Here is a 16056-nt window from a genome sequence, read left to right on the forward strand (position 1 = left end):
GATGAAGTTTTAGATCTCTGGCATGAGGACATGGACGGTCTCACTTTGTGACCTTCAAAGAACTTCAAAGAACTGCTGGACTGCATTTTAGGGTTAACAGTTAGTTAACAACTAGTTTAATAACTAATTGGCAAGCGGTGAGGGTAGGTTTATGTCAACGAGTATTCTTACAAATATATGCAGATTATAAATGTACATTTGAACACGTAAAAAAATTAAAGGAAAAAGTGATGACACAAAATGAAACTGAAGCGGTCGAAGCCCTTAATCAGATGACACGACACAGCAGTCTCTGTGGCTGGTGTGTGTTTGCTGTGTGAGTGTGTTAACGCTCAAGTCAAGACAAATGATAACGAGGGGCAGGTACCACTTTCATCAGAGCAAACAAGCCTGTTCTTCCAAATAGACTTTGATCTTCAAAAACGAGGCCAGCAACTTCCACTCGCAGGCCAGATGGAGGGAAACGTGCTTTTATGATGAAACGTCCAGAAACACGTAGACTAACAAAGTTTAAATGGTTCTGCTGCATCCAGTTATGAGTCTCGAACTGTGTAACTGAGTAATGAGCATACCTTCCAGAACCACTGTATGACGGGATGATTGGGACAGTAGCCATTCTTGTAAACGGTGTGTTGTCGCCAGTCGTTGACGTCAACGTCACCCAGACCACACATGAGCAGCTACAGAGAGACGGAGGCAAAAGAAAAAGACAGCATTTACACCCGGTGCCACATTTTACCATAAAATAAACCCTTAACAGAAATTTTAACGAATCTTTCAGCTATAGCCTTAAATAAGTGGTTTAATATACGTTTCCCCAGCAAGCAAGGTTACTTAAGACAGTCTAAAGATGACAAAGCAGCTTAAGAGTAGGATAAAATATTCTCACAGAAGTAGTATGTTGATTTAAAAAACAATTAATTTTACCCACTGGCTAATGAATTAAACTTTTCTTTCAGCTTTACTAGAAAGATATTCATACCTCCAGTTCGTTTTCGTCAAAGATCTTGATCAGATCTATTTGAATGAGCTCAGTGAAGCCCTGAAAATTAAACAAAAAGAATTATGATAACAAGTAAGCAGGTTTAGAAGAATTTAATTTCAACTCTTAAACTAAGTAATGGTAAAATGAACTGGTCCTTATATGGCACTTTTCCACTTTTCTATACAACAACCATTCACACAAGCACTTTTCTATGCTTTGTTTATGTAAGTGCTTTCTAGCTAACATTCACACACATTCATACTTGGAGTTAGTATCTTGGCCAAGGATATTAGGCATGCAGACTGGAGCAGCCAGCGATCAAACCACCAACCTTTCGATTAGTAGATGACCTGCCTCTTGGGCTCTTAGCCACCCCAAAGGTAAACTAACTAAAAATCAGTGGCCACATTGCCCTCGAGTGGTAAGCATATGGCTGTACATAAATACCTCCAAGAAAGCGTTCATCTGCTTCTGGACCCGATTGACAAATCTCCACTGAATGACCAGACTGGCGGAGGAAAAATTCATATATTATTGTAGATGAGCAGATGATTGCAATTTTGTTTATAAATATGAGTCAACGGATGACATGAAAATCAAAATACTTACTCTATGTATTCCTTCTTGTTGTCATTGGTGACCACCATGTCTGAGCCACTGGGCTTCAAGTCAACCTGGTAGGTCTGAAGGATAAAAAAAAAAAGAAGCTGAGTTTTCTTCTGATATGCAATAACATTAGTATACTGAAATTAAAATGAGGTTTTAACTGATTAAAAGTGACTGCTTCGATGCCTGCACACCTGCCCAAAATTGTCCTCATCAATGCAAAACCTCAAGTCCAGTTCAGTGGGATCATTCTCCAGAATCCACTTCAGAGAATTGTAGTACTCACTGTCCTATTAGACACAAAGAAAATTAAAGAATTCATTGGCCTTCACTTGTGAGAAAGGAGAGTTTGACTTCATCAATGTGAAACTGTTCCAAAGAAAGCTAAGCAAAAATATATGTATTTATTTTAGTAAAGCAAGTTCAAAGAATAAATATTTCACAGATCCAAAGTCACTGGCTCTATAGTGCAAAAGAAACCTTACCACAGACTCCATGTCTTTAAGAGAGATCTGTTTTCCTAGCATCATCTTATAGAATGGTCGGATGAAAAAACCTGAAAAGAGGCACAAAAAAACCCCCAAAACATGATGATAATCATCAACATCACTTTTATTTTCTACATTCTACAACACGTTTAAAAACACAAGTGACAAAGTGTTTTAACCGAGCTAAAATTCTGTGCCAACTTTGCAATATCAAAGCAATCCTCTACAATCAAGTCGCCTACCATCCAGCAGCTTTCCATGAAACACGGCCATTCCAGCAACACGCCCGATGAACTTGAAATAGGAGAGGTGATCCTCATTGCATAGGCCAGAGTTGGGATTAATTTGGAGAGTGTAGTTGTCCCTGGAAAGACATGAGCACAGATTTAAAAAAGTATTCGATTAGACAGTAATATCGATATCATAAGAGTAGACGTTTAAAAGCATACACAGCACAAAGTAAGTAATTTAGGTAAGCAATGAAAAGAAAAAACAAAAAACACAAACAAATAGGAACAGTGGAGTGGAGACAGACATCTTTTAAGGCGATTTCAAAAAGTTTTATTAGCTTTTCATTGAACCACATCTATAGACTACTTTTTCCATTTAAAACTTTCAATTCTTTGCCCTTAAATGTCACCATTTATTTTCTTTGGGTACCTCATGTCAAAAATATGTGAGAACAAAGTCATTACATATTGATGACGGTACAACATAAGACACTTTGACCACCTTAATGCGTATTGTGTGTGGGAAACCCTTGTTCGACGTTGGCTTTTTGAATAAGAGGAAAAGCTAATCAAAGTAAAAGGAAACTTTCACAAGTCTCATGGGGATGACACGGCAGCACTGCCCCTCAACAGCTAACGCAATAAATGAGTAGAGATGGATGTTTTCATGGCTCAGAACAGAAAGAATGGTTCCTTTACGACTAGCTTTGTGTAACACTATGTCCTGAGTGGTGTGTGAGATCCTGTTGAATTCTCAAGGGTTCAACGCCTTTCTTCAGTCTCAAAAGCAGCTCTTAAAGGAGGCGCACACAAACGAGCAGACACTTACGTGGCAGAGTATTCGAAAAGGCCGTAATAAGGATTGAACATCTCCTTAGATAAGAGGAAAAACCACTCTCTGGCCACACCGCCGTAGTCTAATCCTTTCTCCGATTCAAACTCGATCCATAGACGTGCCTTCAAAACATCTGGCCTCTTTAATGACATGATTCGACGGTAAGACTCTTCAAAGATGTTGTTCCTGTGTAGCTTCATCTCAAATCGATTAGGGATGTCAGCCTGAAATGGTTAAAAGTAAAAACTGTAACATGTGTTTTGTTGGAAATAATAATAATAGAAACAGCTAAAACAAGACAGTTTTTAGAAGAAAGTAATGTCAATGTGTCATTATGCAAGAGTAGCACAGACAGAAACTAGAGACACAGGATAGAAAGTCTTACCGGTTTCTTTAATTTCTTTCTGAAGTAGTCATATTTCTGCTTGAATTCTCTGGAGTAGGGAACCGCCTGCAAAGACAAACAAAACACAGAAGTCAAGAAACAGTCAAAAAATTATCAGTCTCCTCGTTGGGTTTCCTGATATAAATGTGTAAACACAAGCGCAACATGGTGGCGACCTTCCAGTGAGAGTGAAGTCTGAAGTGGTACACAGAAGGACACCAGGTTAGCATGTTACAAATGCAACAACTAAGTGATTTATCTCTGCTGTGCACAGACGGGCCGGGGCTGATGAGAGTGCACGGCAGATAGAACTGCTATGTTAAGAGAAAAAGCTGTCATTTGTATGTAGCGACTCCCTAAACAAGTGGGGCAGTAAGAGGAAACAACTCACGGGTCCTGTGATGGCTGGACTCTGTAGACGCGGGTCCTCCCACTGCGTGTTCTTTGTATCTGGATAAAATGAACACAACAGAACATAATTTCACTTCATTTCATTTGTATCTTTAAGAAATTATGTTCAGGGACACTGGGACGAAACAGATGTTTGAAACCAGTTTGAGTAAATAAGAAACAAAAATAATGGCAGAAAAGCAATATAATGTGAAAAAGAAGGTTTTCATAGGACTCCATGCTATCCTGTAAAAAACTTAGTACACCCTTACTGCTGCCACAGGAACAAACAGGTCAAAAGCTGCTGAGAGGATGATGAGAATGAGGATGATGATGTAGCCAGAGTCTGCAGCAATGAGAAGGTTGTTTGTGATCTTGATGAGAGAAGTCTCTGTGCTGTAGTGCGTTCTGAAGCCAAAGTGAAAGGGTTCACGGAGTTCATGAATAGGCGTGTTGCAGGGATAGACTATTCAAAGGATTTGATGATGATGTCAACAAAAGCTAAAGCCATGCCCTAACATATCTACTAGGTCTGATTTACTAACAGACTTGATGTGACTAGATGAAACTCAACAAAAGGATGGCATGGAGGTCAGAGTTGGTGAGGTGAAATACTTGACTGTCTTCAAGTCAGATCAGGTGAACACCAACAGCTAGTTTGGAACTTAGCCTTCATGAGAGAGCCAAATCGAGGGAAAAGTCTATTCCTGAGTAGTCTAAAACAGTTTGTGGGAAGTGATGTAAAGTATCCGGAGGAGTTAAACATCCCGGCATTAAAGAAGAGTGCAGTCTGACTGCTATCAGAGAGAATGTTATTAGTAAAAGTCCATTGTAACATAGCGATGATCATAAACTGGATCCAGCAAGAAAGTACAGTAGAAGGCAAGTACACAAAATGTAGTACAGCTGTTAAACTGTAACAGCACAAGGTAACCCAATGGGAAATACAGATTCCCAGAACTGCAGGTAGAGATATCAAAATGGAGATATTCTGCCATAATTCACAGGACCACATTTGCTAAAAATCAAACACACCATCTTAGCACAGCTTAAATTTACTTTGCAGTCATTCCCCAGCCATGAACTGTATTCAAGAGTCAAACATCAGGCCATCTGTCTGACAGCTAAGGCTTAATCAGGACAATAATCCCAAGCACAGCAGCAAATCTTTATAAAAAAGGGTGGGCCAAAATTCCTCCAGAACAATCCGAGAGACTGATAAGGTCATCCAGAAAATAGCTACCTCGTGTTTCTTGCTGCTAAATGTGGCTTTATGAGCAACCGAATAACAGGGTGTTACTTGGTTTTTCACATGACTGCACACATAACCAAATGCAAGCGTGGAAAAGGTATCTTACTGTGGTCGATGTAAAAGGTGCGTCCGTCTGTATGAACTCTTTCTTCCCATCCAGGCTGAAAAAGAAGAAGAGAGGAAGAATAAGAATCTACTAGAAAGCACCAATAAACAGGCCGTGCTCAAATAGCAATTTAAATCCATCCATTTATTTTTCCTTTTCTTCAAATTTATGTTTAATTGAACTTCAGTGACCATTAAATGGTCCAAACAATGACATCCCAGCACTGCAAGCAAGGTAAGCTCAATCAAACACCGACAAAGGAAATGAAAGGATTTTGTGCCTTATTTGAGTTCGGTCTGGCACATCAGCAAGGCAGGGATACGACCACAACATAAAGGTTAAATCACCACTATGAGTTCAAACCAGTATATCACGACTGACACGGTGACCACTCAGTACAGTGTCACAGGCCACACACACTCGTACGGCACCAGCAATCAAGCAAATAAAAACATTACAGTAGACTGAGTGTAAAGGGGTGGGGGGAAAGGCACAGTTCAATCTGTTGAACAAGGTGTAGCTACAAGACGTACGGTATATGTGTAAGTATGCTGCTGCTGCATGAGTGGAGACCAGGCTGAAAAAACTGAGAATACATGCAGCATACAGCCAATTCCTTCCTCTGATATATATGTATTTATATATATATATATATATAGCTCCTTGTGTTTCCTTTGAAACCTCCCTCCCTCATTGTTTTACTCCCATTATGTACTCTAGTCTCACTCCTTCAGTCAGTCCAACTCCAACAAATGCCTGGGAAATCCATCTAGTGTTAACCGTTTCTCAGACATTGATACAGACTGAGAGATCCAAGGACAATGATGGGGAGCTCCAAATGTTAAACACTAACAGAAGGAGCGGCAGTGGTGCAAGGAGGCTGCACACAGAGAGAGGAAGTGGGGTAAAATACCAAGGAGGTAGAGCGACAATCCACCCATGCTGGTCATGAAAAAAGAAAAGATTGAAAGAAAGAAAGAGAGAAGAGGAGAAAAAAAAGAAAAAAGAAAACAGAAAGCTGTCTGCAGGCATTTGACCAGACTGGACTGGACCAGACAGGTAGGCAGGCAGAGGGAGGGAGGCACCAACCAACCTCCTCTGGTAGGTTCTGCCAAACAGACATGGCCAGGTGTAGAAGAAGCATACATTAGATCCATCAGAATGAAGAGAAAAGAGAAAGGGGGAGAGAGAACACATACACACATGCACACACACCACACAAGCCTGTGAGTTGTACAAACCCATAAAGCTTTTTTATTATTACTGTCATTAGTAATATTCTTATTATTAATACTACATCTAGCTACAGTAACATTTTGCCCACTTCCAGGGAAGGTTTCACCTCCTAATAAGGTTATTACAGTCCCCAGACCCTCTTGGCTAAGCTTCACACAAACAGCTTCTGTTCTTACAGGACTAAAAATGGAAATGTGTAATGGAGTCCGATCACATGAACACATGAAGTTTCATATTTTACTGTCAAAGTAATTTCTTTCATATTTTAATTTTAAACATAAACAGACCAATCACATGCCGATTACAACATGCACCATAACACAAAAAGCCAATTAATATGTTGGCTTGATTCTACTTTAGCTAAGACTACATGGTTGTACTGCTCCAGAAGAGCAGAGTTGTTACACACACATTAAAGACGGAGTACATATTGCTAATGATGAGTGCACAAAGGTATGTAGTCTTTGTGATTCATGAGGTTGTTTTTCATCTCCATTGCAGGCCAAAAGTTAAATATCTACTTAGTCTTATAGTAATTGTACTTACAGGAAGAGGGCCAAGGTCACCAGGCTCCATTGAGTTCTTATTCCTCATATGGACCGGATATTTCAACCTGGGATCCTCCTGATTGTCAGCAGTGAAAGACAGGAAAGTAAACAATTATACTGGAAAAAGCACAACAAACTCTAAACGTGCACTTTGTTCTCTATATTAAAGTTAAAAAAGCAGCTCTGTCAGTGTACATAAAATTGACCTTACCACCACCAGATGTCACTAAAAGACCAACACTAACTACTGCCCCACATTTTCTAATCACTAGATTAAAATCACAGAGTGTTTTTTCTTCATCCCTAAACAGCAATGTGCTAGCTCACCCAGGTGGTGGTCCTGCTGTTGTGGTCGATGAAGAAAGGCCGTCCGTTTGGAGCTATTCTCATCTCCCATCCTGGGGGCAGGAAGCTCTGCTGGGTCTTGTGTTGCGACTTTGGGGAGCTGTAAGGGGACGGCTGGGGAGACTGAGGGTTAGAAAGTGTGTCTTTCACAGCCCTCCGTACCTGAATGTTGTTGGCTCCCTGGGGGGGGGGGGGAGTGATATGAAATAAATAAATAAATAAATGTCATGTAATGTTATCTCCCATTTCATGATAAAATAAGGATACATATCGAAACTTAAACGGACACTCCAAAAGTTGATTCTGTTCGGATTCTGTTTACTCCATCAACCTGTAAATGAAAATGTCACACACATCTGATTTATCACCCTTCCCAGATAATGCGTAAGACTTCTCTTGTCTCTTGCTCTCTCTTGGTTACCTAGATACTGAAGAAGTACAAGAACAACTAACAAATGTTTACTTTAAATCCAGCAGAACTCATTAATCTAAATCTGGTAACAGAGCTTTCTGTCAAGGCTAAAAGGAAACCTAATTACAACATAATACCTGAAACTATTTATATACAGGAAAGTGAACATCTCTGGTAAAAGCTCCTTATGTCGTCCAGACTAAAAAGTGTCCCTGCATCAGATAATTTTTTTTTTTTAATAGCAGTAATCATCACTGATTGACCTTTTTTTTTTTCTTCTTTCAAACAAGAGAGAAGAGTGCATTAATTAACCACATCCCCTGCAAGTTATAATTACAACAATCTGCTGCGACTATTTCGCTTCCTTTTACTTCCACAATACTCGCACACACTTTAATTAAACCTTGTTCAGGTCTGTTCCCTAGGTAGCATCTTCGCCACCGAACGAAGCCATTAAAAGGCTGCAGAAGCACTAGATGAGATCATGCATTTCTACAAACGTGTTGATCAGACTTACATTTGCATTCGTAGTGCATAATTTAGGTTGAGGAAAAAATGTACGTGCAAATTAATGCGATGCAATTAAATTGACAACCTCAAAGGTTATCTGCATGATGTAGCCTGCAGCTTAAAAAAAAAAAAAAAACACATTAAAATGTGAAGTAGAAATTTCAATATTTTACCAAGGTGTTATACGGCTAACGCATTAACCACTTATGCTGTGTGAATATTAACACCCTCTGACCAATGAGTGAGAGAAAGCAGTCATATAAAGCATAATGTTGGGAACAACGTAACATTGAGGCGGCAAGATGACTCTATGAATTGCTATTGGTCGTTAACATTCAGGTTATTAAAAAGCAGTAATGAAAAAAGCTAATATTTAATCTGTCCACTAGATGAGTCAAACACCAGGAATGTACACGGATTGGCTACATAAAATCTCCTTGGCAGAAAGACAGATGTCTATTAAGCTTTCTGTGTGCTTTGTTACTTTAGTTAGACCTTTGATGTTTTGTTAGCATAGAGTAGCATCGGAGAATGAATTAGCCTTGAATGCGGTCTTATTTGATTATAAAAACTTGTGCAAACACACAGTAATATTGACACAGCCTTCCTTAAGTTCCTTATTTACAATTTGTCACGCCTTCCCAAATAAAACCGATTGGCCATTGCGTTACCAAAACAGTCTTTATTTAATAGTTTTTCCACTCCTTCACTTTTATGTCCCTAGTTTTATTTTAACAAATGACATCATTAGGGGCCCATTATCAATTTAAGTAATTTAGCCATCTTAGATTTACCACACCAGGTTCATGCTATTATTCTTTTAAACCATAGCGTGAATCAAGGTGCTTAAGGAAAGCTCGGATCATATTATTCATCTAATCAGTGTTTAGCTGCAAGGTCCTTTAGTACACAGTCATGAGCTCAACTTTCATTAATGAGGAGAAAGTAAGAGCAATATGAAAAAAGAAAACTGTCATTAATGGAGAGATCCCAACAACACTTGAGAAGATTTCATTAAGTTTGGCAATGAGGAGAAGACAAAAGCAGCAACCTGAAAAGAGGAGAGCTAACAGGTGGAAATGTTAATCTTTAGAAGGAACAGGCAGAAGTGTGAGAAAGTGAAGATCACGATTTAGTCATTTGGAGCACATGGCAAGAAAGGACAAGAGGGTAAAGATTCAGGAAGGTAGGACAGAAATAGGTGGTCCTCAAGTATGTAGAGGAAAATGAGATGGGAATGATGGTGGAGAGGGACAGTACAGGTGGCTAATTCTCACCTCCAAGGGGGTGGAAAGGGTGACAGTAGGGGAGCTGAGGCTACGAGGTCGTCGGACCTGGGGCTCATGGAGGTGGTTGTTGGAGGCATTGGAGGAGGAGGAAGGGGTGGATGCAGGTGCCAGGGCTGAGGCTCCTCCTGATGCTGCTGCTGAGGTGCTGGCGCCATCTTCAGTCAGCTGTCAGTGAGAACAGCACTTTTGAGGTTAGGTTGGGAAGAAATCAAGCATGCCATGCCGTTTGCCAAAAATAAAAAATAAAAAGAAAGTCTCTTTGAGAAGCATGCTTTTCTGCACTGGAAAGGTCTGGATGCAGGCTTTGTTTTCCTTGGGAAATAAGCCACTAAAATCTCAAAGGCAGGGGTCATTTCAGGGCCACAAACAAAACAACAATAGGATTTTATGTCCAACTAGAAAACAATGACAAAGGTTTGAAATAGTGAGATTACCACATAACTTTCACCCCTAGATGAGGTGGGAGGTACAGCCCACATTTACAGCGGGGTATAACTTCAGAGCAAACACAGAGGAATTATTTGATAGATTTGCCTCTCCTTCCGAGTACTTAAGAAAACAGATGAGGATCAGAGAATGAGGAGACTATGACATTTATAATACAGTCACAGAGTTACAGAGTTGACCATAAAAAGGCACAAATGCAAGGGTGGATTTCAAAGGAGAGCATTAAACATACACCCAGTCCCCTCTGTCTCTCTGTGAGCACTGCTTACGTGGGGCTGCCTCGCTTGCAGACAGAAAGGCAGGGTGGAAAAATGGAGTGGAAATGGGAGGAGGGAGGGAAGAGTAGTGGTTGCGGTCCCATGCCAGGGTTTAGAAACACGTGACCAATACACAGTTGAACTTCATCCTTGTGTTACACAAAATGCTAGACAAGAGAAGGAAGACGCACAGTAAAAGTTGGACAAAGTAGGAAACAAAACAACGCAGAACTTTGACATTTAAAAGCTCTCTCTCTTTTTCTTTCACTCTTGTACACAGAGAAAAGGAGAAACACAGGAGGGGGAATAGAGTGGGAAGAGATCCAACACACAGGTGAAGAATCATGGGGCCGGGTTACGGTCCAGCCAGCCCGACAGCTACACTTCAGACCTGCTGTACCTGCACAACTGGCCTAGTCCATGTAGTGGTGCGGTTGTTATGGTTGACGTAATAAGTTCTTCCCTTGGCGTCCTTCCTCTCCTCCCATCCAGGGGGCAGGCCAGGGGTGGTCAAGGTGTAAGCAGTCGACGAGGGAGACTGGCCAAGTGCAGAGAGAGAGCAAAGCAAATATGGCTAATCAGTACAGACTAGTACATTTAGACAAGTGGAGGGGCTCTAATATTTTATATTGAGGTTGCAGGGAATAGATTATTACAATCCAACTAAGTGAGCTATTAACCATTTCCAGCATAAACATTACAGAGTGTCAACCAAATAATCACAGCATAATCTGGTGATGTATTACACAGACAGCATGGCTGAACACTGGCAACATTTTACGATGCAGCGTCATGGCTCGTTATCAATGACTGATCAGTGGCATTCGTTATTTACAGCTAGGCTGTCAGTTCTTGGTCAAAACACAACAAACACAGAAACACACACATATAACAGACAACTTCTGATCTAACGCTGCAGATCACAATAAGAGAATAAAGAAAAGACAGGTTTTTAAGCTATGTGCTAATCATGATGATTTATGTTTCTAATGTGTTCAAAAGTAATTGCTTTATTAAGCTGTTTGCGTCCATTATGAAGTATGTGTAGTGCGAAAGGGGCAATCTGTTTTTTGATGATTTTATAAAGTACAGATCATCATTTGGCATATGATCTGATTTTTAGGGGAATAAAATAATGTTCCTGTCAATAAATTAATAAGTAACAGTGCTGTTTAGGCTTTCCTGGTCCACAGGAACTGAAAAAAAGCTGTATTATTTTCTACACTGCAAAAATAATTTAAAATGCACGCAAGCATTTCTTGTAAGTTTGTACTTCGCTGAATTTGCAAAGTGATTTCACGCTGTGAAAAATGGGATTTAAATGAATATTACTCCCTTGCATAGCTGCCAAGAAACAGCTACATGGCTTTAGTCTTGACCTAAAATGTGACTCTATTGTGATATCATTTTCTTGATCACACTGCCCTGCTCAGCATATGCTCGTACAGGACTTTACTGGAAAGCAACACTGGTGTAACAATGAGGAAATCTTCCTAATGAGTAAGCTCTAACTGAGTGCAGGATTAGAAGTCATTCACAAAACTAGTCGGGTGACAGTCCCATCCTACATAGTGCTGTGCATAAACTGAGATATTACCATAGGCTCCTCACCACCTGAGACTGTTTGAGCTCTCGTTCTTCTGGACTGGGAACTCTGCTGGTGGTAGACAACATGGAAGAGGGTCTTTAGTTCACAATAGGTTATGTTTTAAGGGTGTAAGTTAAGAGCCAAGTGTGGGCACAAGCGAAGGCTGAAAGAGGAAAACTGAGTGGACAAAAGGGGGGAAAATTCATTCTCAGAGGAGGTGAGGAGTGGCAGAAAGACGAGAGAATCTTTTGGTTATGGGCCTAAGAGCGCAGTGACTGAACAGCAAGGACACAGGACACAGAGTGAAGCAAACGGCTGCTGTGATTGGCAAGAGGGGGACAAAAAGAAGTATCATCCCTGTGCAATCAATAACCTTTGGAAAACAGATTTTCCCCCCTCCATTCAATGTGCAGCATCTTTAATTTCAACCAGAAACAGGTGCGTCCTGAAAATGTGCAAGCAGGTAAGTGATTTACAGTGCTGAAGGTGGAAAAAGGAACCAGCCTTAACAAAACAATCAAATTTTGAAGGAAAAAAATGAAAGAAAATGTATTTTCTTTCATGTACACGTTTTGTTTCTCCGTTTTAAACGCAGATATGCAACTAGGTGTTGTTCTGCTTACACAGAAGTACATAAACAATATCAGTCCTCCAACAGCAGCCTTTTATAAAGCAATTTAATAGCTACTACTGCCAAAACAAATAGAAAACTAAAATATGGGAACAATTTTAAATCTGTACCGTCAAATTAAAGCTACCTCATATCCTCCTATTAAGTTAATGACGTATTTTAAAGTATATTACAGTCAAATTGACAAAAGAAAAAGATAATGAAATAGAAGGGGGGGGGGGGGGGGATTTCCTGTGGTTGCTCACTACGCCCACAGGAAAACATTAATCCTTGTATAGACCTCAAACAAATGCTCCCCCCCCCCTCTAATGGTTTCTAAACAGTCGTCCAGTTCTGAGAAACGTATCATAGAAGGGAAAGAAAGACACGAGCACCTGTACTGTCACTTCTTCTTAACAATGCTAAAGCTCACTGCTGTGTCGCAGCTGTGTGACTGGACAAACATCTGACTCAGATCTTGTGACAGTTTGTTAAGCTGAATCCCAGCTGACGCCATGACTCAGGACTCCAGGGGAACCTTGGTGCACTTCTTAATCTTACTTTTTTGTCTCAGAGTTTTTAAGTGGAATCATGATTCTGGTGAGACGTAACAAATCAAACACAGTGGAATGTGAATCACAAAGAGTAGTGATGAGAGACGAAGAGGTGTGGTAACCCTAGAGAGACAAAAAGTAAAGTAAGTAGAATAAGTGGTACAGTTGAAGCAGGGAAGAAACAAAGGGTGAGGTGGGTAGTAGCATCTGCTGGAGGTTGAAATGCAAGAGGAGCAAGAAAGGTGATTTAGCATGTGGTAAACTAACAGGACAGACACATCCACGAGGAGGAGGTAAATGAGACATTAGCAACCTGCTTAGACAACACAGAAAGAGAAGGAAAGTAGAAAAAGCTGGAGGAAGGGTTTGTGGCTTTAGAAATATGTACCGTAAGAGGAGGAGCCTGGGCCTGATCACTGACGCCATCCGTCATACTTGAGGAACGGAGTCTGTTTGACAGCTGGCTCTGTTCAAAGGAAGCAAAGAGAGAATAAACGCCGCTGCCAGCGCTGCCTCTTGTTTGGCTGCCTACATTTACACCAGGTCCAGGTTTTTGACAATGGAAAATTAACGGTTCTCCAGTCTCACCAAAGCAGAGCTGGGCCCTGGCACTTCGCCGTTTGTATCGGGAGTCAGCGACAGCCTCAGATTTAAGTCTTCTGAGAACTCCTGGGTGATGGGTGTTGGTGTGTGCTGTGGTGTCAAAACGGAGGAGGGACCGGGCAGAGATTGAGCCAAGCTGTCGTTATCCTCTTCTGTGATGAGCTCCCAAGACTACCGGCACAACAAAGAGACAAAATCTTGATGTAACACAGATCTTTTGGAAATATACCACTGTAGATGAGTTTAAGTGTGCGTGAGTGGACTGCTCTTTCCCCCCCCCTCACATTATCCAAGTCCCTGGGCTCCAGGTGCTCGTTCTCCAGGTCTTCACTGATGTGGCGCCTTGATCGGAAAACGCGGTGGGCTTCCTGATGGATTTGCCGCTGTTGATTGTCACTCTCAATCTCTGAAATCACGTCTCTGAGAGAGATTTGGTGAGAAAATATGAATGGAAACCAAAAGTTAATAATCATGAATTAATTCTCCTGTGCAGGATTATTTAGTAACAAGAGCCAAACACTGTTATATTTAGTTATTTCAACAACAATTTACAGTCTATCAGGTGTGCTCAGAATAATGATGATATAAAATATGTCCATCATGTTTTGTCAACCGCGTATACTTTGTTGAAGGATTACTTTGACGAGCGATATGCTCTTTCATTTTACTGCTAAGAGCTACCTCAGAAGGTTAAAAGCATTTCTTCTATCTGTCTCCTAAATATAAAGCTAAGTCAGAAGGCTAGCCAAGGACAAACACATTAGATTACTGACATTCAGTCCATTCTTCTGTCTTCAGTTTTGTGCAAAGCTAAGCTAAGGGGCTTGTTTTTACCCTGTGTGCACTTATTTAGTTTTTAGCAGAAAAAGTGATAAAGCTCAAAAATTGAACTTTTTAAAAATATTGTAATTCATTTTTTCTTTTTAATATATCTATATAATTAATAATAATAATTTCCCAATTAAGTGGAGACATGGAATATGGCATTATTGTGTGTATAGAGAGGGAATTTGTGTATATTTTAAAATGTCCAATTATAAATTTTTAAAGGAGTGTAACGTCTACAAATAGGAATAACTGTGGCCGACGCCAGTTGTTTTGATGTTAAAAAAAACAACAAAACAAAAACATCTTAAATAATATTTTTGAAGAGTATTTCCTCACTAAGCTTGCAGTACATGGGCAAAAATCCTCAACAGACTTTAACACTGTGATTTTTTTCATGTATAAAAACCAACAGTGACATGTGAAAAGTTCGAGGCTGTATTAGTGCGAGATCAGGCGTACACGTTGGAAGGCCGTTTCCACTGTGTAGTGCGGTTGTTGTGGTTTACGTAGTAGGTGCGTCCCAGGTTGTCCACTTTTTCCTCCCAGCCTTGAGGCAAAGGAGGCAGCAGCTGCTGGGGTCGCTGGGAGCCTGAGTCAGCAGACTCATCCCAACCCTGAAAGACAGTATGGTTGAAGGGTAGTATGGTAGGTTTAAGCCAAAGATCAGAAAGAAGTACATTAAAGATTTAGCTGGTTATATTTTTCTGCTGTTTTTTTTGTTTTCATGTTTTACTAAACATTTACTTAATGCCTGTGTTTCATAGCTGCCAGCAGGCAGGTGTATCTATGCCTACAATCCAAGACGGAGCTGATGTTTAAGCAACAATCTCACTCGTAGTGTTGGCAATTTTACGCTTAATTTAATACGTAGGCAGAAAAAAGAGCTACTACAAAGGAGAAAATAAGCATTAGTAATGAGGCTTTAATACAATGAAAAAGAAAAAAGAAATACAGACAGTCGGGGGGGAAGGGAAATTTTTTGCAGTATGAACACGAGGGGTGCCATTTAAGCTTTCACGCTTTGGCTGCTAAATGTCATCTTATCTGTGAAGCCTTTCGCTCTCTAGCTCTCTTCCACACATCCAAGAACACATATTAAAGTAGGAAAAGCTCAATTTTCTCCAAATAACAGGCCACATTGTAAATGTTTTTTCCAGACCCTGACCTGGAAAAGACTTTTACCAGATGCTGGCAGTGAGCGGCTTCCCAAATTCTCAGAGAAATAATAAAAGAAAAAAGAAAGATGCTCTCACATTACTTTTGGGACATTCACTTTCAAGCTTAGAACTATGTTGCCTTCATGTGGCAGAAAGGAATAACAGTAGAATCTGGTTTGCTTTTATTGTGGAAAAAACAGTCCAAAGAATGTCTTAGGTAATGCAAAGTCAGCAGTTTATACTAACAACAGAGGATTAGACCTTACCTCAGCCTCCTCCCTCATGTCTCCCCCCTCCTCCTCATGACCTCCTTGTTTGGGCAGATAGGCCATCTTCAGACGCAGGTAACCCTTCACCCTGGACTTGTGACTGAAAGGAAAACATCTGCTTTAAAT

General features: G+C 40.4%; 1 protein-coding gene across 9 annotated transcripts in view; it reads right to left on the reverse strand.

The window, feature by feature from the left end:
• Nucleotides 1-16056, reverse strand: part of nedd4l (NEDD4 like E3 ubiquitin protein ligase) — a 41290-nt gene that overhangs the window by 3602 nt on the left and 21632 nt on the right. For 4 of the 9 annotated variants that reach the window (XM_026173582.2, XM_026173581.2, XM_026173577.2 and 1 more), the window contains 21 exons: nt 15928-16030; nt 14964-15118; nt 13961-14096; nt 13662-13847; nt 13462-13539; nt 11919-11978; nt 10722-10859; nt 9606-9782; nt 7389-7586; nt 7060-7137; nt 5278-5332; nt 3921-3979; nt 3530-3595; nt 3139-3368; nt 2322-2443; nt 2077-2147; nt 1786-1881; nt 1595-1668; nt 1433-1493; nt 983-1042; nt 573-680 (listed from right to left, as the gene is read on the reverse strand). In XM_026173582.2, the coding sequence (XP_026029367.2) occupies nt 573-680; nt 983-1042; nt 1433-1493; nt 1595-1668; nt 1786-1881; nt 2077-2147; nt 2322-2443; nt 3139-3368; nt 3530-3595; nt 3921-3979; nt 5278-5332; nt 7060-7137; nt 7389-7586; nt 9606-9782; nt 10722-10859; nt 11919-11978; nt 13462-13539; nt 13662-13847; nt 13961-14096; nt 14964-15118; nt 15928-16030 (2311 nt within the window). The remainder of the gene's footprint in view (nt 1-572; nt 681-982; nt 1043-1432; nt 1494-1594; nt 1669-1785; nt 1882-2076; nt 2148-2321; nt 2444-3138; nt 3369-3529; nt 3596-3920; nt 3980-5277; nt 5333-7059; nt 7138-7388; nt 7587-9605; nt 9783-10721; nt 10860-11918; nt 11979-13461; nt 13540-13661; nt 13848-13960; nt 14097-14963; nt 15119-15927; nt 16031-16056) is intronic. The other 5 variants (XM_026173583.2, XM_080304185.1, XM_080304188.1 and 2 more) reach the window with 3 other exon arrangements.

This window comes from Astatotilapia calliptera, chromosome 7 (assembly GCF_964374335.1).
Source record: "Astatotilapia calliptera chromosome 7, fAstCal68.1, whole genome shotgun sequence".
Classification (NCBI taxonomy): domain Eukaryota; kingdom Metazoa; phylum Chordata; class Actinopteri; order Cichliformes; family Cichlidae; genus Astatotilapia; species Astatotilapia calliptera.